At 40.3% G+C, this 26,632-nt stretch overlaps 1 protein-coding gene across 2 annotated transcripts in view; it reads right to left on the minus strand.

The window, feature by feature from the left end:
* Positions 1-26,632, minus strand: part of dock4b (dedicator of cytokinesis 4b) — a 109,828-nt gene that overhangs the window by 595 nt on the left and 82,601 nt on the right. Inside the window, exons 33-52 of one of the 2 annotated variants that reach the window (XM_017494422.3) lie at positions 26,059-26,154; positions 24,797-24,857; positions 24,208-24,301; positions 23,930-24,078; positions 22,942-23,028; positions 22,722-22,826; positions 22,017-22,158; positions 19,249-19,415; positions 17,948-18,034; positions 17,668-17,844; positions 14,864-14,947; positions 14,447-14,566; positions 14,212-14,333; positions 13,751-13,871; positions 13,185-13,266; positions 12,213-12,322; positions 9,749-9,821; positions 8,800-8,901; positions 5,499-5,560; positions 1-2,379 (exon numbers count right to left, since the gene is read on the minus strand). The exon at positions 1-2,379 is cut by the window's left edge and continues 595 nt beyond it. In XM_017494422.3, coding sequence (XP_017349911.1) covers positions 1,978-2,379; positions 5,499-5,560; positions 8,800-8,901; positions 9,749-9,821; positions 12,213-12,322; positions 13,185-13,266; positions 13,751-13,871; positions 14,212-14,333; positions 14,447-14,566; positions 14,864-14,947; positions 17,668-17,844; positions 17,948-18,034; positions 19,249-19,415; positions 22,017-22,158; positions 22,722-22,826; positions 22,942-23,028; positions 23,930-24,078; positions 24,208-24,301; positions 24,797-24,857; positions 26,059-26,154 — 2,443 coding nt within the window. In that variant the 3' untranslated portion in view covers positions 1-1,977. The remainder of the gene's footprint in view (positions 2,380-5,498; positions 5,561-8,799; positions 8,902-9,748; positions 9,822-12,212; positions 12,323-13,184; positions 13,267-13,750; positions 13,872-14,211; positions 14,334-14,446; positions 14,567-14,863; positions 14,948-17,667; positions 17,845-17,947; positions 18,035-19,248; positions 19,416-22,016; positions 22,159-22,721; positions 22,827-22,941; positions 23,029-23,929; positions 24,079-24,207; positions 24,302-24,796; positions 24,858-26,058; positions 26,155-26,632) is intronic. The other variant, XM_017494423.3, reaches the window with a different exon arrangement.

A 26,632-nucleotide genomic window follows, 5' to 3' on the forward strand; every position in this document is an offset into this window, starting at 1 on the left:
TACATGATGTTTGATGCATTACAATAAGGCAAAAATTTTAAAGATCAAATTTAATTAAAAAAATTTTTCTAAACATATTTCATTAAAAAAAAAAAAAAAAAAAAAAAAAAACTAACTGAAAACAAACTCTTCACTATAATTATACTACAGCACGCTTGAGTTCTCAAATCTCATTGGTCAAAATTAGCTGATTAGCTGATCCAGCAGCTCTGGCAGTAGTGCCAGCTATAAGGCAATTGGCAGGTATATATCATTGCGCTTGTTAGCTGTAAAGCTGCTCCTTTAGGTTTTCGGCCAGGGGATAGTCTTCGGGATGGAGGGCTTTGCAGTTTCCAGCTAACAAGCTACATTTTTGTCTTATTAACTTCATGATAGATAAAAAAGAGAGGTTGGTGAGAGAATGACTGTTTACAGCTGCTATAATGTAAATCATAACAGGAACTAGTTTGTTTTCCAGATGTTCCACACCATTAAAAGTAACTGCAAATGGATAGAAATGACATGTTGTTCCATAATAAACAAAAAATTAATTGCTGGAAAATTGTTATTAGAATTCTGTAATTTCTTAATCAACATCACTGATTATTTCTCCCTAACATAACACCCCATGTTTTTTTCTTTACATAGTTTCATACCTTAAAACAATGATGTGGTATGAGAACTACTGCCTTAAATACCTCAATTAATGAGGTGTACAAAAATATGTACTACTATACAGTGTATTCGTATAATTAAAAATGGCAAAATTTTAATATCATAATTAATCATTAGTCTGATATATTGTCACAGCCCACTATAGAGTCTTGTGTTCTAGACCTTCAAATAAACAATTCCCTAAAATTCCTGGCAGTTTTGAGAGTGAGATATGGCAACATGGGCTAATTTCAATGCATTTAATTGGCGTTGTATGTGAATAGTACGTGTAATAGGCATAGTAGAATGTGAATACGAAGAATGGAAGGCTTCATTTTTTGTAAAGGCTCCAGCAATTTCAGCATGTGTTAAAAAAAAGTCAGCGTCACCATGCACTGCACCTTAATTAGGCTAGCTCCTGCTATGCCCATAGCCAAATGCTTCTGCCTTCAGCTCCTTTCTGAAATATTACTCAGGCAGTGTAACGTGAGTACCAACCTGTCATGGCATATCCAGTTATGCCACTGACTAACCCAATCGTACTTTAACATGACTGCCTTTCAAAAACAAAACAAAAAAAATGAAAAACAGACTTAATTTGAATCTTGAGCTGGATGATGCAAATACAGCATGACTGCCTCAGAATAAATGCAGTTTCCCTGTTCCTTTGGCACAATATATGGTAAACTAACTCAAGCATTTGTGTGGTCAGGCTTTAGTTCTGAAGTGTCAGCTGTGAGTGCTGACCAAATAATGTAAACCATAAGCCTCATCCTAACAAGTAGGTGAAGGATGAGTGTTCTGTATTAAATGACTGCTTTTCTATCTACAGATGTGCTCAAGTCAACAAGCCTGTGACCTCTGAAATCATGTAAAACATGCTCCTGCAGATGGATAAAGTGGTTTGGTGAACTGGCCTCTTAAAAAAAGCAGCCTCTTTTACTGTATGAGTCCAAGTGTGAACAAAGCCATGGATATTATCTAGTGCCTACAAGAAGAGCCCAACGGAGGCCGTTAGCACCTCTGAGCCATTTAAAGAAAGTAGAATGTACATAAAATGTACTTAGAAACGTGCATTACCCAATGGTAAAATATTCTGTTTTCAATACTTAAGGCAAAACATATGTTTCATATCAGTATTTACAAAATGTAAAAATGCCCTGGTACTCAGAGCAAGAGCATCTTGATCTGTGATTGCTGAAAAGTGCAGGAATTAGCAGTAATACCCCTGCCATGTCCTCCTACATACCCAGTCTGTTTGTTATGTAAATTGAAATTCTGGGTTAATCAACCCCAAAGAGAGAAAGTGCAATTGGTGGTGCATGGTATTTTCTTCCAGCATTATTAAAGCTGAGAGACTTTCCTGGGAAGGGGGCGGGGTCTGGGCAGCTGCTCCACTGGCTTAACACTGCGAAGCTGGTGGGGTTTTGGTGGAATGGGTGGAGCATCAGCACTCGTAGGAATGGAAAGGCTGTGAGGGAGGGGCACCGGTCGCCGCGGATTGCTGCTGTAAGGGGGTGGAGTCTTGTTCTCTCGCCGAAAAAGCTCATCAGAGCCACTAGAGGTGGAGGTGGGGAGAGCATGGTCAGTGGAGGGTGTGGCTTCGGTGCCTGAGGCTTCAGAAACACTGCAGCGGCTGAGAGACGAGATGCCGCTGCTGTAGCTGCCAGAGAGCACTGGGGAGTTGGGTACAAGTCCTGCTGGTGGGCACTCCGTGGGCGAGGGTGTGAAGGGAGGCACAGAGTACTGCACACACACAGTAACAAATGTCACAAGACTGTCGACAATCAGATAATACATAGTCAGGGCAGTAAACACAGAAATGATTCATAAGCTCTGGAACAGTGAGTTGCACAAGTATTCATCCCTCCTGAATGTCTACACATTTTGTACTGTTACAACCTGGAACTGAGAGGGACCTAATTAGGATTATACATCATTGATGCATCATTGATATATAATCATCACGTCGATCAGCGTGCAATTAGAGTGTTACATGACCTCAGTATAAATACAGCTGATCGTGGATGGCCCCACAGATTGTTAGAAAACATGCCTAAGCAAACATGAAGACTAAGAAGCAATGAAAACAATTTGGGGACAATTTTCTGGAAAATGAGGTTTGGCTATTATAAATTATATTATAACATCCCACCTTTCAAAAATGGAAAGAATATGGCATAACCCCAACTCTGCCTTAAGAATCAAGGGGGTGAATACTTATGCAGGGCACTGTATAATTATATTCTACCCTGACATCCGGTAGGATTTAGATTCAAACTACTGCAAGCTTACATTAACAACACTAGCAAGTGACAAAACAAAAATGTATTTGCTATAAAAGAGCACAGCATGGTGCTGCTATTCAATCAACAACAATGAAACAGCATGAAGAAATGTTTTTAACAAATAGATTTAATAAAAATTCCAGACAGATTACATGGACTGCAGGAAAGCAACAAATGCAAATAAGTGGTTTGAGTAAATGATAGTACAAACCCTACAGCCTGTGCTGGTTGTTTTGCTACTTTATTTGAAATGGATTTTGAACTAAAGCAGCACTGATAAACACATCAATTTTTATTCCATATATTTAGTCTACCACCATATCAGAAGTTAAAAAAGCCACATAGCGCATGCCTACAAATGACAGTGAATGTAGGGTAAAACATCTCACGCCAATATTAATGAAACCTCATGTAGACGTGAAAATGTGAGATGACACAGGGGATAAGGCTACTTAAGGATTCAATTAACATTAAAGTGAGATGTGCTGCACTAGATTGGATCGCAGTTGGACTTGGTCCAATTAGAACAATGCTGCGGAAATAATTGGTCCTCATAAAGTACTATTTTAAAGTACTGTTTTTAACGTGCTGTTAAAGTATTTTATTAGCAAATTACATGACTACATATATATTTCATATATAACACATACATAACATACACATTTAAAATAAATTCAAAATAAATGAATGTTCAATTTTCCAACTAGCACAGTTAGACCTACAACTAATTAATTTAGCAAGTGTATTTGCACAGCCACCCACTCTTTGGACTTTATAAATGATGCATATTGTATGAGAGGCCTAATTTAAAACAAACTGCAAGCCAATCCATTTTGAAGTGCTGTTCAGGGGTTTTCATGGCACTCAAATACACTCAAAACTTTGTCCTTTCACAGTCTGCACCTGTGAACTGACAATCCAGTGAAGGGCTCTGTGTGTGTCTGTGTCTCTGTGTATATGTGTCTCTATGTCAGTCTGTGTGTGTATGTGTCTGTGTGTGTCCGGGCACGTGTATGTGTCTCTGTGTGTATGTGTGAGCGCGCACGTGTGTGTTTGTGTATTTATTTCAGTGTCCAGGTCTCAGTAGTTGTCTACACTCTACACCAAGCATACATAAACCTTTCACCACTGCTTCTGAAAACCACATCTCTCTCTCTCTCTCTCTCACACACACACACACCTCTTTCAGTTTCTCTACATACTTTTTAAATGTAGAATAAATGGGTAATTAGTAATAATCTGGCTTGCAGAAAGGTTCAACTGAAATCTATATGCACTGCTCACTGAAAACATGACAAAGGAGAAAAAGGCACAATTACAGGCTCTGGATCGAATGAATTCAAACGTCAGTTGCATGAAACTCTGATTAGTCAGAGAAGCAGAGGATTGTATTGGCTTAGAGCCTTCTCACTTTTGAAGGCAAATATATTCCTTTACACAATGATCTTGTCTTCCTGCTCATACAGCAGAAAGGATTTTAAAATGAATTTGTGGAGTCATATGGCCCATTCTGAGGTGTAGCTACCCTGCAAGTCAGTGTGCACAGATATTCAAATACCTAGAATTGAAAAACTGAAATCACTATTCTGGTTATTTGTTTTGCACAGCATACACGTGAAGTCAGTGAGAAAATAAGAAAAGAAAAGCTATGGCTAGTAATGTTAGAATGCAGGGAGCACCAGTGCCCTGGTGTTCACATGTGCAACGGGATTGGAAAAACTCTCAGAAGCAGGTGTTTAACTCTCATGCTTGCAGGAGCAGGTGGTCATATATGGAGCTCAAGGAACAAAAGAAAAGAGAATATATTTCCAGTTGCATTCAGTACAACCTCAAGTCTTAAACTGCACTGGACATAAACCAGGTACCTCAGGTTTGCAGATTTGCCAATTAACACCAGAAGCAACACTGCACGTCACGGCTGCTCAAATTTTCATGGTGTGCTTGCATGGAGCATTCATTCAATCTTGAACTGATATTCAGTAACATTTCCGTAGTAGGTTTGACATTTCTCCATATTACGCATGTCAAACACAAACACGTGTAGCCACTGACGGGAAGAAAATGATCATTCATTAAGCCACATGAAAGACTTTTTTCCTTCCTCTGCAAGCAGTTAACCGATATCCGTTCATTAACCCTTACTGATATTCCTAATATTAAAATGAGGAAGAAGGCATATTCCTAATTAATCCATCTGACAGTCAGTGGGTGTGAGTGTGTGTGTGTGCGCGTGCATTTTCGGGACAGACATATCTGGCTTTCACAAACTGGTATGCCTCCTAGTTTGGTGCATATAAGGACACAAGTATATTAGAACATGCTTGGTAGTGTCTGTTATGTTGCATTAAATATTAAAAAAAAGCTCTATTTGTTTGCTTATCTGGATAAATCATGGAGAGCAAATAAATGTGATCATATAACGAGAATTGGTATTTTACTGTGATATCCCAGTTCAGGCAACTCCACCATACTTTTCACAACAGTGAACCCAAAGGCTGAGCGGGCATCACTATAAGCACCATCACATTAATACTACGAAACTTTGAGAGAACAAAAACAACAACAATAAAAACCTACCTTTTGTGGTGACCTTGATACTGGACCTGGTGACTGTGATCTCATATTTTTAGCAGGAGACCCTGTTCAAAAAGATGCATAAACATTCCTCACTATTTGACAAACATTTGAGACGATTAGCCATCAGCCACATGGCCAACAGCCATCTTGGAAGGAAGGAAACATATTGCTATACGCTGAAGGTTCCTGCTAAGTGGCTTGCACATCTGCCAGCTGTTATTTTTCAGGAAAACAAGCTCCATTAAAAGCCACCACTGTCAGCTTTATAAGACAGGGGGACAGACAACAGATTATGGTCTATAAACTATGTGAGCTTTGTTAGTGGGACACTTCTGACGTCAAGTCTGGGCTTTTATGGCAAGACCGTATCCATCGTTTTCAGGAAGAAGCCACATTGATGTAATACAGAAGATACTTTACATGTTAATGTAGTCACTGACAATCCAAAGCCAAGACCAGCGAACAGACAAAAAGACTACATCAAATGTCTGATACCTGCCTTGAGGTGTCAGTTCATACCATTTCTAACATTTTGAAACTGCGTATTCAAGCAAATAGAAATAAAGGAAACCTTCAAAAGCATGTTTTACCAATCTCATTCACTCACTGCTATATCCTGGTCAGTGTCATGGTGGATCCGGAGCCTATCCCAGGAACACTGGGTGTGAGGCAGGAATACACCATGCAGACACGCACTGCTGTTTCCCTTTATATATGCAGCCATTTGTAAACATGGCAGTTCATTGCTACCATTCTTACAGTGATGACATACAACTGAGACAGCAATTTAATATGTTTAAGTGTGTAAGGATGTAAGACTGGATGCTGAAAACTTTACTACTTTACCTGCTAAAGGCATGCTTTATTATTATGTTATTCCTCTTAAGGCTATTATTCATTGGATTAAACATAGGAGTGATCCTAGAACATTACTAGGAAAAATCTATTTAAGAAACATTAACAAACTTATTTAAGAAACAATGCTATGCTTGTAGATGTTTCCGTTACCACATCTAGCTTAGACTATTGTATCATCTTATTTTGGGGATGTTAAACAGGCTCTGTTTAAACTAGAACGCAGCAGATTGCAACACCTTGTATATACAGTACAGTGAACAAGTATTGTGATTTCTTCTGTTTTTGTGTATCTCTCATAAATTGTTTCAGAAATTTAAAAATAAATAAATAAATAAAACGAAGGCAACCTGAGTAAACACAAAACACGGTTTTTAAATGATAATGTTATTTATTGAAACAAAAAAGTTATCCAATAGCAACTAGGCCTGTATGAAAATGTATTTGCCCCCATGGTTACTAATTCCCTAAATCTATGAAACTGCATTCATAATGTGGTTCAGCTGGACTAGACACAACCAGGCCTGATTACTGCAAACCCTGTTTTATCAAAGATTGAGACTCCAAAGGACCACTGTGAGAGCCATTATCTCCAAATAGAAAAACTCCTTCCCAGATTTGGCTGACCTTCCAAAATTCCTCCAAGAGCACAGCAACTGCTCATCCAACAAGTCACAAAAGAGCCAAAGACAATAACAAAGGAACTACAGGCCTCTCTTGCATCAATAAAGGTCACTGTTCATGACTTCATGATCAGAAAGACACTGCGCAAAATGGCATCCATTTAAGGGTGGTAAGGCGAAAACCACTGCTAACCCAGAAGAACATTAAAGCTCATCTCAGCTTGAATTTTGCCAAAACACACCTTGATGATCCTCAAAACTTTTACATTCCCTTTTGGTGCTGTTACATTTGGCGTAAACCAAACACAGAATTCCACAAAAACATCATACATACAGTCAAGGTGGTGGAAGTGTGATGGTGTGGGGATGCTTTGCTGCTTCAGGGCCTGGGTAACTTGCAATAATTGAGAGAAACATGAATTCTGCTCTCTAGCAGAAAATCCTAAAGGAGAATATATTCAGTCCCAAAGTTGAAAATCAAGAGCAACTGAATTATGCAGCAAGACAATGATCCAAAGCATAGAAGTAAGTCCAAGTCCTAGAAGTCAATGAAGACCGATTTCCAGTTATCAGAAGTGATTAGTTGCATTTATTGCTGCTAAGGGTGGCACAGCCAGATTTTAAGTCTAAGGGGGCAATTAGTTTTTCACATTGGTGATAGGAGTTGGATCACTTTTTCTTTCTTTGCTTCAATTAAAAAAAAAAAAAAAAAAAAATCAAATTCAAGGCCTTGATGCTCATGTACAAGACCTTGTCTGGAACAGCACACCCCTACCTCAACACTCTCCTCGAAATGAATGGTCTCTCACGTAACCTGCGATCAGTCAACAACCGACGCCTGGTAGTGTCTACTCAGCAAGGCATGAGGTCCCTTTCCAGAACCTTCAAACTGTCTCTCAGTAGTGGAATGAACTTCAAAACTGGACAACAAATCCGGACAACAGAATCTGTCACTATCTTCAAAAAATGGCTAAAGACCCAACTCTTCCATGAACACTTAACTAAACCCTAACTTGTCCCCAACCTAAATGAATGAAATGTAAATGAATAAATGAAAATGTAAATAAATAAAAAAAATTATTATGAGATATACACAAAAACAGAAGAAATCGGGAAGGGGGCAAATACTTTTTCACAGCACTGCTTGTTGCACCCTTGTGCTTTCTCAGAACTTATTTTTCTCATCACTGTTATTTATGACCCGGATTTCTGTAAGGCTGCTTTGTGACAGTGGATGCTGTTAAAATCGCTGTACAAACCAGGTTGAACTGAAGTCAAGTGAAGATAAGTGAAGAAAATGTGTGCGCTCGTTGGGGGGGTGGGGGTGGGGGGATCAGATAGAACCAGAGCAAGAAAAAGGCAAGAGCAGAGTCAAGTAGGAAAGCAGGAGTTTTAGATCACCATTTGAGGATTTAATTAAGCCTAGAGGTGGCATGCAGATTAGAGAGAAATGCTATAAGAAGGCTCATCTCCTCAACCAGGATTATATCATGAGTGAGAGCAACTGCAATCCCTTTAAGTAGACGTGCTTTCCCCCTTAACACATGCAGGTCAAGTTTACTTTGAGATTCCAACTGACAGCCACTTAAAACCAAAAAGTCTTAACAGCACAAGCAAATATAAGACCTTTGAAAATATCCTTTTACCGGATGAACACTAAAAAAAAGACTAGCAATAAGATTAAAGTAGGGATAATGTTAAAGATCGTGAGAAACCAGGAAGAAGACAAACCTGATGGTAGATAAAAGGTCAAGGAGTTACAAAAAGTATTAGTGTCGGAAAAAGGTGGTCAGTTTTTTTTTCGGCGCATTTTTTCTTTTTACCTGAGTATGGTGGTCTAGGAGGGACAGGGGGGCAAAACTGCTTTCCGACAGAGTCAGAGAATGTTGTGTCAAGACTCCAGCTGCTTGGGGCAGGCTTGACCACTTTCACACACAAAACATGCAGCTCTAGTCAGTTTGGTTAGCTTAGCACCATCAAAGTCCAACAGACTACAGATGTTTCTTATTTATAGCTTTCACAGAAGAACTGCCACAGGCACGGATTGCAACACATCAGGTAAATATGGAATAACAAGTTGTTGTTGTTTTTTTTTCTCTCTGCACTGGCTTGTTGAAGTGCAGCTTTCACAGGAGACCCACATCCACTTTGATTCCAGGTTAATAAAGCCTTCACATTTTAAATGCAACTTCTGCTTCAGTTTCTTCAAGTCTTCTAATCTTCAACAGTTCAAAGAAAGCAATCGAAACATTGGTCTTTTTTTTTTTATTTAAACAAAGAAGTATATCGACTAGATTTAATGAATTCCCTTGGAATATACAATCTCTACTGTGGGCTGTACACCTTTAAAACACATACACATACCGTAAGAATTCATAAACAAACATTTGACTTGGATCTCCTATTCCGTGAAACCCAACACAGAGGGAAAAAAAAGCTGCTCTTGGGAATCTAGGCCTGCCTCTGCACCCACATGGCATGAAATCCAGGTTTCACTGAGATTTCAAGTAGATAAATGGCTGAAAATTCTTACATATATTTGAATAGTGATGACAGCAGCATTAACACACTTGGGTGAATCGGTCACAACTATAGCTGCCGCAAGAAACTGAGACTGTATAAGAAAGTTGAGCTGTCAGCTACCATCAAATCAAGCTAAGTAATCTCCAGAATGTTTTACAAAAAATACCTTTCACCCACAATGAGACCTGCAGGAGTGTGTGTGTATAGGAGAGAGCAGTGCGAAGTTGTGCACTGATAAATGCGGCTCACCTTTGTCTGGAATGGAGATGTTGGGATCGCTGCGAGGCAGAGAGGCATCACCTGCTGGTTGTGGGATCGTCCTCTGCAGAAGAAGTACAAGAGTATGCTTATGGAAGTCAAACTTTTTGTAACCCCTCATTTTTTATGTCAATTTTGGTAACACAAGTTTCAACGGAAACTGCTGCATGGAACTGCTAATAAGTCAATATACTGCTTCAGAATCTAAGGGGTGTTGGGGGTTTATATTTATTTCCCTGTCAGAGGTGCATAATGTATGATATAGAATACCCAGTATATAAAATTGCAGGTACAATATTTGTATCATACCATGTACAGTAATATACTGACGATACATTCAGGCCCTGATTTCTTAAAGGACTGAGTGTTTAAAAACACATGCAAACATCAGAGCAACAAAAATAAACAAAAAAACAAAAACAAAAACATGCAAGCTGATTTACTAAAAGGGTTGATGGGGGATTGTCTTTTTACTTGAGCAAAATGCACATGTTGTCTCTCCTAATGAATATGTAATTTGGTACATTTCTACCTTAAAATACACAGGTGTGCTCGTGCAAATTAATTAAATATGCAAGGTGATTTAAAAAGCAATATTGGGGACAGCACAAATTAGCACGACCGAAGAGCATATATTAAATGTGAGAAAACTGGTTTCCACAAGCTGAACATAAAATTATACTATTTACTATGTGAAATATTATGTTTATATACGTTAGGCCTTAGTTTTCCAAATAAATCAATGTTTCTCAAAATAGTGATATTCACTGCACATTCATTCCTCCCATGCCAACAGCATTTGAAAGCATTTTCATTACTGTTCTTTGTGAACAGTTCAAACATCCAACAGTATAAAAATACCCACACAGGAGCACTGCTGACCAGATTTAATTTGGGAAAAGTACCATACTCAGCTCAGCAGTGACAATGAAAAGGCATTGTGTGCAGTGCTGCAAGGAGTGTATTCGGTATAGCAGCACTGCTGGGGGTTTTTCTGCCTACTTTAATACACCCACAATAACAATTGGTCCACAAAAGATCATCTGTGTACAGTGTGTTAATTGTTCTCTACCCTCTTTCAGTGCGGGTTTCTGATCAAGCATATATTTGGCTGAATATTTTTGGTTTCATTCCAGTAGCAACCCAGCAACGCAAAAAGATGCACTTGCACTAGCGCAACCTACCTTACAACCACCAGGTCAATATCACTGCTATACTGAGAACAGTGCAAATCTGTTCAGTGGTGGTTCCTGTTCAAATGATGGATGGGGTACAGAAGAATGGGACTGATACATATCATACATACAGACAAGTGGAAAAAATAAACACCCTATGTAAATTATTGGATTTTTTTTGACATAATTGGACAAGTAAACATTTGATCCTCTTTGAAACACTGCCTATTAATAAAGTTGATATACTTGAACAAAACCACAAGGAAAATTAGCTTTTTCAATCATTTATTCAACAAAAATATCAACATTTTGCATTTTTGATATAATGCAGAATTCATATTTGAATCGATGAATGCAAGCTGGTATGAGGTGCTTCTCCTGAAAAGCTGTCTTTGGTCACCGTCAAACATGTCTGCTGTTACTGTGGCCAAAAATGCTATCGTTGATTCATCTATCCAGAACACATTATTCCAAAAGGCCTGGTCTTTGCCTATATGCACACTGGCAAACTGTAGTCTTGCAACGGCTTTTTCGTGGCACACATCGCATGCAGGTCAAATTTGTGCAATCTCTTTCTGAATGCAGAAGCTTGCACTTTGACAACAGTTGCAAGACTTACGAGCAGATCCTGTGATAAACTTTTGGGGTTCTTGGAGACTTGATTTTGCATCAGATGGTCTGCTCTTGGGCTGATACGAGAGGGGTATAAATAAGACAGGTTCCACCTGCACTCCCCGAGCATGTTCTAACCACTGGCACACAATCTTGAACACCTGATTCAAATTTGATGGATTTGACGGTGTGATAAATGTAGGGGTAGATACTTTTTCCATGTGACTGATCTGTTTTTTTGTTACTAGAAAATTTACTAAAAAAAAAGTCAATTTTGTGTTTCATTTTACAGAGTGTATTAACTTTAATAATCGGTACTGTTTCAAAGAGGAACAAATCAAATGTTTGCTTGTCCAAATATGTCAAGAAAGCTAAGAATTTCCACGGGGTGTACTTATATTTTTCACATGACTGTAGCTGTACAAGACAGTAATTGTCTGCCCTCGGAGTACTCCTATATGGCCAAGGAATATAGGTATTTTGTACGTAATAAGATATTTATAACTAATTAAAATAAATAAATAAATAAATAAAACCACCACAAAGTATATTCTCAGGACTGAGTTACAGGCAGTATAGGATGAAAGACTTTGCAATAAATATTTTGCAGAGCAGCCGAAAGACGAAGGGTGTCTGGAAATATGTTTTAATTAGTATAGTGTATTCACCTGTGTGGAATCAAGTGGATTGGGAAATACAGCACTGCAGGGTCTCTCCCTTGGAGAGAGGCAAGAGTTCTCCCGGACATGCTTGTGTTTCTCTGACAACTGAGGTGAACCTGAGAAAGATATACAGAGGTAGAAATGAGCCACACAATATGCTTATAAACATGACACATAGCCAGAACATCCCGGCTTTGTGCCGCATTTCCTGTCTTGCTAAGTAGCCAGTGCAGGAGCAATATTCCTCTACCCACGTAACCCTCCTGCCGGGGTGAGAATTGGCCTCCAATGGTGACAGACGGCTATTTGGCAGCGAGATGGAGTTCCAGACGGATAGAACAGCCCGTTCTCTCTCTGCTCCATCACCAGGGAACAGCACTCACATGCCACTTCACCTCAAAACGATATCCACCAGCCACACTGTCTGGACAGTGCTGCCTGTAATTCTCCTGGACACATTATAGGCAGCCTGAGCTTTAGTGAAAGCCGGAGTAAGAGAGGCTGCCGAGATGAGACCCATAAATGCCGGAGTACATTTTTATTTTAAACATCCGTTTACACTAAAGAGCCGACCGGTGAAGATCTGAATGGAGAGAGATAAAGAGGCATATGGGCATGTGTTTGTGTGTGTGAGCATAGTAAGGTGTTCAGGCACCATGAGCCATCTCCTTGGCACTAAGCTCTGAAACTGTACTGGAGGGATGAACATCATTCTTCCAAAAGATCTTCCCTTGGTGGTATGATGAGAAATGAGCAGATGTACAGGTGCAAATAGTGGCTGGTGAGTGAGATATGTGTATGTGTGATATATATACACACATACACACACACACACACACACACACACACGTGTGTGTTTAAAATGGGAAATGTGTGGTGTGTGACCTAAATAAAGCCTAAGGCAGTGTCTTATAGACCTGTAATCATGATGAAATACACACTCTGAGCTCTGTGGGCATGTGGAATGTGTGTCCTCACCTCGGGCACTGGAGGGGGCCGAGCTGGTCACGTTTGGAGATGCTGAGTGATTGGAGCTGAGACTCGAGGTAGATGGACTAGGCTGAGATTTGAAAAAGATAAAAACAACAACGCACAGTCACAAACTGTAAATTGTACGAGAGATTCACGAGACACTCGGATGAAGATATAATCCAAGATAAAAGCTTGAGGGTGTCATTATCATTCTAATCCAGTTCATTTTTCAGCTCATACTTAAGAATCTTATTGTCACTGAGAGAAAAAATAAATAAACGTGAGAAAAGATTAGGCAGGAGTGTGAAAAAGAAAGAAAAGGAGGCATAGATGAAAATAGCATGAGGGTAATTGAGGGGGAGATAAAACCAAAAGTAAGGAGGGCGATCGGAGGAAAAGATGAAAGACTGGGCACAAGGAGGGAGAGAGAGTATAAAGAGATGTAAGAGGAGGTGAAGCTAGGGTTGAGAGGGCAGGCTGATTTTGAGCCTGAGAACTTTCCTGAGCTTGACTGAGCCTGTGTGTGTGTTGAGCTGTCAGCCAGGCAGTGTGTACTGGGCCAGAGTGCTCACCTGCATGTTGAATACTTCGTCTGAGCTTTCTGACTGCCCAGTGATGTTGCTCACTTCATTGGAGGCTTGCGATGACAGAGAGGACGACGAGTACCGGTTCACTGCTGGATAGCTGAGTGGACTGCGCACACACACACATACACAGCCACAAACAGTGTTCGACTTCAGCTACCATATGGTGCTTTTATATCAATAAAAAGGAGTGATGGAGTAAAAATATTGTAATTTAGCTTTCATTACAGCTTGACAATTGTTAAAAATTGCGCTAAAGCTGACAGGTTTGCAGCTTAAGGAGTGTAAATGGATATAGACATGGTGCCATCATCTCCTGGCGGCGTATGTTTTATCTCCACACTCCTACGCAGCAAAACACCCCATCTCACATCCTGAGACTGACACCTACTCTTACATATGGATCACTGGATCAGATCGTTCAGCCTCCATGTGTTCGAGTCTCTCACCTGCGCCGAGCCACCACACGTCCTCCCTCTACATTCAAGATGTTGGGCATTGAGTTGCGACCGACCCGTGGGCTTCCATTAGGAAAATGGATTGGACTGGCTCTCATGTAGGCGGGGAGCTCCTGAAAGATGTGCAAGGAAATAGTAAAAAGGCATAAGGGGGATTCATAACTATGGAACACAAAGTCTGCTCCTGATCCCCTATATTTGACAGCAGTTTTACTGCAGGAATTACCTGAATCCCTAGGCTAGACTTCATAAGATGGAACTGATCCACCAGTTTCTTATGCAGTGGCCGCATGTCCTGTGGAACAAACTTCTCATGGACAGTCAGGCCAAACTCCAGTATTTGTGCCTGAGAGAGAGCGAGAGAGACAGAGAGAGAGAGCAAGAGAGAGAGAGACACACATTTTAAACTACAATTCGCTCAAACCTATTGACATGCATACCGTGTTAATTTAATATATTAGCATGAAAGTATTTAATTTCATGCTATAGAAATGATGTCAAAACTGTCAAAGCTTTCTAATACCTTTTTTATATTTCCCCTACATGTGTGTTGGATAAGCTAATTTACCTTAAGAAAGATTAAACGAAGGACTGGGAAGGTAAAGTATATTGCTTCTGTGTTAAAAGATGAATCAATACCGACCTGCTCAAACATGAGTTCTCTGAGGCGTCCAATCTTATCTCCGTCCTCAGGGTGATTCATCACGTAATCTTTCACGAAGAATGCCTGCAAACACACACAGTTACTTACAATCAGTTACCCCACCCAAACATGATTGATGATGTGTGCATACACACCCCACACAATCTTCAAAGCAAAAAAAAAAATAATAATAATAAAAAAAAAAAATTGGAGGATGGTAATCTTTCTGTAGCTGCTGCTTTATATACAAAACCTTGGCAATAATAATTAATTATAAAAAAAAGAAAAAATTAAGTTCCATCAGTTGATCAGTCATTTTCTTGCTTCCAGGTGTGTCATGCTATTGTGACACGCACTATTTATACATGTTAATTGTTTACATATACAGTTTAATGATATTTACTGGTGTCAAGGTGCCAAAAAACTGTTACTTTAGAAATGTAGTTCAAAAAGCACATGCTTTGAGTAAACACAATACTTTATTTATATGCCATTGAGCTCCCAGTCTTTTCAAAAATTCAGAGAGAGTGAGAGAGAGAGAGTGAGAGAGAGAGAGAGAGAGAGAGAGAGAGAGAGAGAGAGAGAGAGAGAGAGAGAGAGAGAGAGAGAGACCGCATGAGAGAAACCTGAAAACTGAGCTAGATGTGTTTGCAATCTTTTCCTAGAATAATGGCTGTGTATCTCTAAAGAGCCAGCCAGAGAGGAGAAGCTGCAGGGGGGTGCGCCATCCTCCCACCACAGAGAGTCACACAGAGAGGCTCCAGTGCTGTAGATCTGATATGGCACACATTTCAGCATCACTCTCAAGATCTGATGACAAGCTAATAAACTACTACTGTTTGAACTCGTTCAGACTGTTTCCCAGGCAACTATTAAACTGCTTACGACATCAAATGATGTTCAGGGAAGAATTACCATCATCTCTCTAATTAAGTGCAAGTCTAAAGGCTCATTTTGTGCCTGGCTCCACTATGAATCAATAAAAATGACTGCAAATACTCCTTAAAAGTTTGTTTCTCACTTGATGAAGACAAAAAAGCACTGTCTCATGAAATGCATTACAAAATAGAGATTATTCATAGTCTTGTTTCATATCTTTGATGAATACAAAATAATACCTGCGGTTTGTGAATTAAAAAAAATAAATAAATAAATAAAAAACTTTAGAGTGAGTCAATTAAAACTGAGATTTACAAATGTGAGCAGAGAAATAGATTTCTCCTTAAGGGTTGAAACTAAATAGCAGCTATAAATCTAAATATTAATTTTAAAAAGTCAGATCAGTTAAAAACCAGCAGAATGAGGCTACAATAATAGACGGGAATATTTCAACCAGAAATGTAAATTAAAGGTGCATTGCAGGCTGAGAAAAATACACATGCACACTAATGACTCTCTGCCATGCCACGCCTCACCTACCTGCGCACACACACACACACACACACACACACACACACACACACGTTGGTGGGTAGTGCCACATACAGACTTGAACCCTTATTAAAACAAGGTTGCTATGCAACAGCTGTCCATGCACACTTCAGAGCGTGGCAGTTCTGACCCAGCTCAGGCTTATGCAGCTTTCAAAATGTTGAACACTTTGAGAGTTTTAACACCATGGAAAATAAAGGTGCTTTGAAGGCTACACTCTTCGTTCATTTCTCTACTGCACAGCGTGCACCAGGAGAGTGGAAAAACAGCGGGTTATCTAGAAGATTCCATCTAAGTGAAGACGCTGCACTACTAACAAAAAAAAAACCTAGCTGCGCCATTCTGCAATTAATGTGGCAGTGTAGAATATCCGAATATATTTCTAAGCCTCTACAGCGTAGTTTTTCAACCTTGAGGTCACAACTCCACATGGGGTCGCCTGCGATACGGACAGGGTTGAGATTTTTACACCTGACCTCAGCAGCGGCGTGTATAACTAACTGCCACAGAGCATAGAACTGAAAATCCCATTGGATTATGGTATGTGATCATGTGCAAGAAAGCACAGAAATGAAAGTTTCACTTCTTGATGTTCATGAGCCAAATTGCTTTCGGTGTGAAATGGGTTTTAAACTCATGCAAATATTACATGAAATGCAATGTGTGACCCTGACTAAATCAACAAACCCAATCATTTGCTAGCACATAATTATGGGATGCCAGGTTTGCAAGAATTTTGAGCCCTTAAAATGGGGTCAGTGCCTTAGTGGTTAGCATGTTTGCCTCACATGTCCGGGATTGGGTGTTCGCTGTGTATGCAGAGTTTGCATGTTCTCCCTGTGCTTCAGGGGTTTCCTTCGGGTTTCCTCCCTAGTCCAGACATGCATTGTAGGCTGATCTGCATCCCTAAAATTCTCCGTAGTGGGTAAATGGTTTAATGGTAAATGGTCTGCACTTATATAGTGCTTTTTTGACCTTACTGGTCCCAAAGCGCTTTCACACTGTTTCTCATTCACTCATTCACTCATTCACACACACACACACACACACACACACACACACACACACACACACACACCCACCAGTGGGAGCAGAGGTGCCATGCAAGGCACTAACTTGCCATCGGGAGCAACTTGCGGTTCAGTGTCTAGCCCAAGGACACTTCGGCATGTGGAGACATGTGGGCCGGCAATCGAACCGCCAACCTAACGATTAGTGGACAACTCGCTCTACCACCTGAGCCACAGCCGCCCCAAAAAGGATGTGGCTACAGCTATAAGTTCACTTGAACTTTGTCTTCACAATTATGCATCTAAAGCTAAACCCACAACCCAAATTTAAAGTGGGTTCAATTTAGCAAGATATTTGCACACCTCCTGGTAGCGAGCAAGGCCTCCATTCACAGCAGCGTCGATCACGCCGTTTAAGCACATGGTGAGCGGGTTGATATTCTGCATCTGTCGTGTCTGGCACTGCGTGATGAGTGTGCGCAGCTGCAGGTTCTTGTTTTCAATCACCTCGATAGCGTTCTCCAGCGGGCTCACCTCCACCTGTACCACAACACACAGCCGTTACAGATGGACCACCGCAGGGGGCGCAGCTCAGATCCAAATTCAAAAGAGGAGCAGTGGTTTTGAGGATCGATTCCCTCACCAGATCTCTCTTGTCCACTTCAAACCAGCGGGAGATCCCTGGGAGACTCTGCACCAGGGTCATCGTCGTCCTCTCCACCCACAGACTCTGTGGGCCAAAGCAAACAGACATTAACATGTTAGCTGCTTGTGCCCTCAAGCACAAGGCATCGTAAAAGGCTAACACTGACAGTCTTACACTGACTCATGCTCAGAAATACAATAACATCACTCCCTACGCATTCATTATCATCTCTGGCTTGACAGCTACTATTAAATGCTGTTCTGCTTATTGAATGCCGTTTGTATTATCTATTACAATGCGTTGTACATTATGTTGTTTTTTTTAAACACAAATTCTTATGTAAGGCTGTTTTGCAATATGAATAAAAACAGCTCAGTGGATTCAGAAGATTTCCAGGCTAAATCAGTTATCACTAAGGGTTACGGGTCCTAATATTCCTGCAGCATTGCTTCTCAAAGTGCATTATTCCATGGGGCACTGCAAATTACATGCCACGTCTTCCTCCTCTACTCCTGAGTACTGCATGTACTCCATTTCCACCAAAACAAAGTTTATCCTCAGTTTGTTATGTGTTTTTCTTCACAGAGATTAAATCACATATCCCTTAGTCTTACTCTGGATGGCATTCTCAGTAGGTGTCTAGTGCTTGGTTCACCTAATGCATAAAGAACAGGTAATATTACGGAGGGAGAACTCGCAGAGAACTTTAGTTACTGAAGACAAGATTCAAACAAACGGCTGTCTCCAATATAATCTTATTATCTAAATATCATCTCATCTTAAGTTAGCTTCTTAATGAGATTTCTCAAAAAAAATATTACTTCGTGATGAGTGAGGCAGGCTGAAACACACCTCAGTGTCAGGGAAAATGTAATATCTGGCAGGCTAAACTGTTTATTTCAAACGTTATACCCACTAGAGGCCGCCGGAAATCTAACCCCGGTGGTAGATATGATCCGCGTTTTTGGATGTGATTTTCTGGGCTGGGTATTGAGCGAGAGATGAGGGAAATGATATTTGGAATGAGCCCGTCTCCTGGCCTCTAAAACTTTAATTAGCCTCACTGGGCTGAGAGTGAATAATGCAACACATGAGAGCACACCTGAGCTCTACACACATGCTGCACACCTACCCATAAACACACACACACACACACACACACACACTTTACAGGCATGAATACCCAAGTCACATACAGAGGAAACAGGACAGATATATCCGAGATGGGAAATGAGAAAAGAGACAAAGACGCATGTAGACAGCAGAGAAACAAGTGAAACCTTGCAGTGCCAGCCCACCTTAAACTCATTCTCCTTATCTTTGGTGCCCTTGTGGAAGGGGCGGTCATAGCGGAAACGCCAGATGTTGTTGACTTTGTAGAAGCTCTTGATGTTGTCCGGAACACCATCTCTCTGGAGGACGTCCTGGCTGTCTGGGATTGGAGTCACTGCATAGATTTGCAGGTCTGAGTCAGGATTGTGTCAAGGAGTGTTACAGAGATGTGGTCAGGTGTGAGAATGATAATCAATAGATCACTGAATGCTGTTGCCAATACTGAATACAAAATATGAACAACAACAGTGTCAGAAGTTAGGTATGCACATATTCTTCCCATCTCGAACACTATCCCAGCAGACCCCATCTCTGTAGCCTCACTGTCTGATTATAATAAACACAGAGCCTTGATAAGTATTCAACCAATGGACATAGTTGGGATTATATGTCATGAATTTACATAGAATAGACCATACCACTGTTGTGGGGGGAAATCAACATAGTTGAATATAGTACAGAACATAAATCGCTATTAATTATTCTTATACACTGTAATAAGTATTCATAAGACTTTTGATTTTTTGGGGTTTCTTTTGGGGATTTATTTTTAAACAAATACATTTACTGACAAACAAGTGTATCACAAAATGAAAACCCTAACTCCACCCAGTAATGATGATGAGTGAATTCTTTTCTGAAAATATGTTTCCACTCAAACTCTAAAAAAATTTTCTGTCTAATGAGAGATGGAAAGTCTGCCTATCCATGAAAGGATTTATTTATTTATTTATTTTGCTAAATAAATTATTTTCTCTATTCCATTAATTGCCATTTCCATTGCTGCCCCTATAAGCAGCTCTTTACTACCCATGAAGAAATTACTTTCCAACACTGAATGGATTTTTATATAGATAAATAAACGTTTTCATGTTCTCCATGTATTTTACGGGTACCATTCAGCCACGCATACGTATACAGTACAAAGAACACTACTACTATACAGTGTTATTCCCAGCCTGAAGAAACCAATTCAGCAACTACCAACCGGTATCACTTCTCTCTTGTCTCTCTAAAAGTCTCGAATGCACTGTGTACAATCAACTGTCTCTCTATCTCACCCAGAACAACTGCGAAGATCCTAACCAGTATGACTTCAAAGTGGCACATTCCACAGAAACCTGCCATGCACCATCACTGAGAAGCTCCATGCCACTTAATCAGCCAAACTGTCATCAGTCCTCATCCTCCTCAACCTTTCAGCACAGTTTACCACAAGACTCTCTTGTCCATTCTCATGAGTCTTGGAATTCATAGCATGGCATGGAAATGGTTTGCTTCCTACCGGGAGGGACAATCATAATAGGTAAAACAGAGAGAATCTACTCCATGCAGATTCTCCACTAGTGTCCCACAAGGCTCAGTGCTTGGTCTCATCTTATCTCTTGATGAGGTCATATCCTCACATGGGTTTTCATACCACTGCTATACGGATGACAATCAACTTATCCTCTCATTTCCTCCCTCATGCATTCATGTTTCTGCTCAGATCTCGGCATGTCTGGCAGAAATCTCAACATGGATGACATGTCAGGATTTTGTGATCTCCCCAGACAATAGTCCTCTGCCTCTGAGGACAATTCAACCTCTGTAACTGATACTTGTTTTCAACCTTCCCACATACCGCCCTATTGCTACACTCCCTCCACTGATTCCTGAAGCTACCAGCATCTACAAAGGCAAAAAATGGACCAGGACTCACCCACCTGAAAAACGTTCACACCCTGCACCACACTCCCTCCAATCCTCTAGCACTGCTCGGCTGTACCCACCATCTCTCAGTGAACAAGGAAGGCATGCATCAAGGTTCTTCTCTGTTCTGGTGTTTAGGTGGTCCCTAGATTTCTGAACAGCTGAGTGACTGCCTGTCTTCAAACAACGACTAAAGACCTACCTCTTCATGAGCATTCATAAATTAGCACTTTACTAATTAAAAAAAAAAAAACGTGTGTATTTTTCATAGTACACTAACCTACCCAGTAGAGTTTTAGACTGATAGTTCTTTTAGTCCCTGACCTTGTGAACCAGTATGATTACGCATTTATTAATGAGAATTGAAAGCACTTCGGCAAGTTGCGTCTGACAAATGCCATACATATAAATGTATACAGGCTCGATAATACAAGTTATACACTGAAATGCATGCACTTAAAAGGACAGCCAAACCTGTCCTAACCCCTGAGCATATGTACACACGAGTGCCAGACTACGGGTCACACAGCAAATCTATGAGAACTCATCAACACAGAAATAAGAATTAAGTATGGCAGCAATCCAGGAAGGGTTCTGATTAATTGCTTGCAAGGATAACAAAGCACTAGGCTAATGCAGTTTGACCGCTCATGTCTGCTCTAATTGTGCTCAAGAGAAAGGCCCACATTCGACATGCTCCAGCCTTCCACATATTTGTTCCGCCATCCGTGCAAGATTGTATCCACAACCTAGCATCTCCCGGAGCCAGCTCGCAGTCGCTGTGGGAGAGAATCGATTTTCTGCAACCGTACAGACGCGTATTTACAGAAGTAGTCCTGAGCTTGCACAAAATGCTACGTACCCTAATTGCCAGTGCCGTTCACACCTGAAAAGCAACAGCAAACACAGCTGGGATTCATTTTATACTACACACTCTGCAAACATCTGTTCGCATGTAGAGCTCATAAATAATGGAGAGTTTTATTTTGTGATCGTCGTTATCTTGTAGTGTTTGTCTGTGTGCATGTTGGTAGAAGGATACACTGGGCCTCAGCTTGGTAGATGGTCTGGTCTGGCTGGTTGGCATGTTGCATGGCGATGGCATGAGGGAATTCATTGAGCATGCGCTGCTGGAAAGCTTCCAAACGCTCATAGTCATGACCACGGCATACAAACTCCTTATTCTGAAAAGCACACACATAAACAAACACCCAAACACACACACACAAGCAAATACATACACAAACAGCCTAATCAAACATACATAGTGGGTAAGAGTGCCACCAAGTGGACTTGAAAGCAATAGAGGAAGACACTGTTGACTGTAAAATATATAAAAACATGGAAAACGCTGGTCTCCCACTACATAATGTTTATAGCCTTGATTCACATTTAGATCTATAGACATTTAGGGGAAGAAAATGTTTTAAAGTGTGCAAGCAAGACAAGCTCTCAGACCCATCAATCATTTGCTTCCAGAGACAGAAGAAGATAGAAAACCTTACAGTGTCTCAAATCGAAACAGTCCATCAAAAGCTAATATTAGTGTGTCATTCCTAGTAGTTAGTATGTGTTTCCTAATTCCCAAATTTTTCAGTCTCTATAAAAATCTAAAATAAAAGTCAATGGAAAATATGCAATACCTAGACTTTGTGTATCTGACTGGATTTTTAAAGCTGTTTATCCAAGCCTTTAGGAATATACTGCCCAGACGGTGTCTTAGCTTTTGGTAGGTGTCACTACTTACCCGTAAAAAGAAGGGGAACTTCTTCCCATAGAAGCCCACTCGGAAGAACTCGGGCTCCAGTCTCTGCTGGTCCATGATTTTATCATACAGGGAAGCCTCCATCATCTGATATTTCAGGATATTTCAGAAGAAGAATGTCAGTGCACATAATTCTGCTCTGTGTTGCACTGTAAAATAAACAGCTCTTGAGGTAAATACAATAATCCACAGAGGAACATACCTTCATTTTGCTCAAGTTCCTATAATCATAGTATGCTTCATACTGATCAGCCAACTCTCGACACAGGAGGATGCCGTTCTCCCAACACTGAGAGGAAAAGATAAAGCAGGTGTCACACCATGTAAGCAGCCATGTTAACTTCCAGTGGGGGGCAGCAGATGATCATCAACACAATTACTTGCATTAAAACTTACTTCACAGTGAAGCTAGAGTGTTTTGCTGTGATGGTAATTAAACGAAATGTTTTCTTCCCTACTGCTTCCTAATCCTTTAGCAATGATACACACAAGGCCTGATTCAGGAGTACAGAAGGAGACTAGGCAGTGGGAGCAGTGAGGTTTTACATTCATTAAAGCTGCTGCTGATGAGTGTGCTAATTATGTACAATAAATGTCATTTTGTTGTGATGGGTAACTAATGAAAAGACGATCTCCAACTGCTATTTTGAACAGTAGGTGATGGAGTCGAAGTGATGACACGCAAATGTTTCTACGCAGCAGGCAGGCTCCAAACAACCTTGGGAATAAGGAAAAGGGTAAACTAGAACTGCATTCCCTAAAGGTAGTAGCATGCTTTTAAGAAGATAAAAGTGATTGAGGGATGGCAAAATCATACACACATCATGTACAAATAACAGATCACAAATAAAATCACACAAAAGCATTGTTTAAACAAGAAAGTGTAAGAAACAAAGCACGAAAAGGAAGGAGGGGATGAAGAAAAGAAACAGAAGAGAGAAAGACAGATATAGCCAGAGAAAGACAGAGAAAATAAAGAAAAAACAGAAACAAAATGAAAAGAAAAAAAGAGACAGACAGGAAAATAGAAAGAGGGAGGGAGGAAGGAAGGAATATACTAGGGAAAGAAGAGTTTGTGCTGTACATTAGGTGATATGAGTTCAATTAAAGCCAAAGGTGTAAGAAGAAGAAACCGTATGAGAAGAAAAAGAAAAAAAAAAGACTTGGGTATCAGAAAGTAGAGCTAGGACCTTGCCACGATCAAAGTTCTGGATGATGGTGAGGTGCAGGTATTCTTTCCTCTGCCACTCGCTCTGCATGGGGTAACTCAGAAACTCTCGCAGTGGCCTTTCTGACCACTCCAACAGTTCATCGTACAGCAGCAGTGTGTAAGAAGCCTCTAGACACACAAAAAGCACACGGAGTCACGACAACACACCCACCAGGCTGCCATCATTCTCTTTTCTTTCCAGAATCCACCCCACGTGCCCCTGTAGAGCATCACTCTTCCACCCACGCGTGCCATTACCTGTGTAGTTCTGTGCTTTCAAGTGCAGGTCATACAGCTTGTGGATGTAGCGAATATACATCTCCTCCTTATTCAGCTCTGTCTTATAGAAGTTCTGCACAAGCAGAGATAAATAGGGAGAGAGAGAGAGAGAGAGAGAGAGAGAGAGAGAGAGAGAGAGAGAGAGAGAGAGAGATGGACAACTGGGCCAAGGACCAAGTGTTTTTTGCTTTATAAATTAATGAGACCCGAGTTGTCCACCCACATACCCAGGCTGTTGCTATGGATTCTTGTATGGGGGTGAACTCAGAAAACAAAATTAAGAAACAAGAAATGCTGGGAAACAACTTGAGCGTTGACTTGAGCAATAGAAACCTTTTCAACTCGACACTCAAAGACTCAAAGGCTGAATAATCCAAACCATTGTTGCTCTGAAAACATTAAATTAGCAGCTTTGCAGAAATCAAACTTCGTGGGCGGCCTGTTCGGTTTGGATGTGCTTGACAGCTTGTTGTCTCCACAGCAGAGGGATGCAGTAAAGTGTGAAAGCCAGCGTGGGCAGGCAGGTACAGCCTTAATGCTGGTGGTGAGCATGCAGAAAGAAACTTACCAACAGACTGACAGCACAGCCAATCTTCTTCCCATCCACTTCTCCAAGTTTCATACAGTCCCTGGAGAAAACACACAGAAACTCATTGCCTTAGTATGAAATTAAACTACACATTTAACTATAATGTAACTACTGAGGATGTACACAGTTACTGTATAATCGTCAGTACACAAGTATATTTGGACAGTTTTTTCTGGAGGACAATTACATTTGCATTAACTGCTAGTTTTTCAAAAAGACAAAGTGTATAATTACCTACTCTGCAGTTGCACATGAAATGTCAACCAAAACGTTAAAACTAACCTGTACATTTCCTGAAATTTTTGGCCAAATGATCCTCACATATTTAAAAAACTCTATCATGTTTTAAGTGAATAACAATGAACATATGTTAACTAAAAGCAATATTATTATATGTACCAGTTTTGTCTATAGCTCAGTCTTGTCCTGTGTAAGGAATAGAACATGACGGGGTATGCTGTTACAGGAAAACAAACAACAACGGGGTCGTGTGATGCAGCCTGACGTAAAGCAAAATTACTTTTACAACCAAGAAGTTGATGATTTTCCAATACCAGCATATCTTGAAGTGTTTTATTCCTTTTATATTGGAGCAATGCGTCAACTATTACAAAGGTTCATTTATTAATGAAGGACACGTCGTACTTTTATCTGTTCATAGGTACATTTCACGATGAGGAACATCCGCGAAATGTGTTAGTGCCTGTTATCACTTATATTATAGTAGCTATAAACTGTCATATATCACTGTGGAGAGTGTCTGCGAATTAGTTGTTACTGTAGAAATAAGCTATGACAATAAGCACATTAATATAAGCCAGTGATTTGAATTACAGCTGGCACGATTGTCAGAGCTGCACTTACAGAAAATTAATCAACACCATCTGACCAATCAGACTCGAACACTGCACTATGCAGGTTCTTGACTGGCACAATGTTATACCCTATATAGTGTGCATGTGTAGTGAATAGGAGTTAATATGGAATTTGGCCTGAAGATGGAGTGAGAGAGTTTCTCATGGATTCAAGGTCGCACAAGCTGTGTAAACACTGTGAATAAGTTAAAAAGTACCTGAAACATAAAATTCCATGCTAAAATTATAATCTTGCCTCCTCTTGCTTAAGAAATCTTTACCTACTACTAATGCTAGTTGTCTCTGGCACATTATAAAGTCATTCAAATTTAAACGCACTTTGAAGAAAGTTTGCACAAGTCTGTTTGTGTGCACTGTTATACTCACCTGTAATCAAGCAGTCTCTCCATTAGACGCGTTACTGTCGCAATTAATGAGATTCCACTCTCTCTCCATGTCTCTCTCTCGATCTTCTTTAAAAGACTGAGACACAAACACACCCAGAAAAAAGTAAAAGTCGTTAATTAGTTCTCAACTTGCATCGTGCGCACACACACTCACCATCTCTCCCATAAGAAATATTCCCACTCAAGACACACACACACACACACACACACCCTACTCACAGATCCAACCACAGAAACAGTGAGTAGTGTGTCTTACCTAGGGTACGGACCGAACAGAGGAATTCTACTCCAGGAAAGCAGAGATGAGACAAAGTCATATTAATAGATTAAGTCAGAAACACTCACTCATACAGGTTAGTAACATGGTTAGTACTGTTAGTGCAGATAAGATAAAGGAAAAAGAGAGCACATAAGAAAGAGAGTGTTTAATAAATCAAAACTCTGTACTGATATCAGAAAGAAATCATTTCAAAGCTTTTAAAGAAAGATATGAAAGGAAGACAGTTGGCAAACGCTGCTTTAAAGGTCATGTTGGGCATATTAAACAGAAATGA

Source organism: Ictalurus punctatus, chromosome 19 (genome assembly GCF_001660625.3).
Source record: "Ictalurus punctatus breed USDA103 chromosome 19, Coco_2.0, whole genome shotgun sequence".
Lineage (NCBI taxonomy): Eukaryota > Metazoa > Chordata > Actinopteri > Siluriformes > Ictaluridae > Ictalurus > Ictalurus punctatus.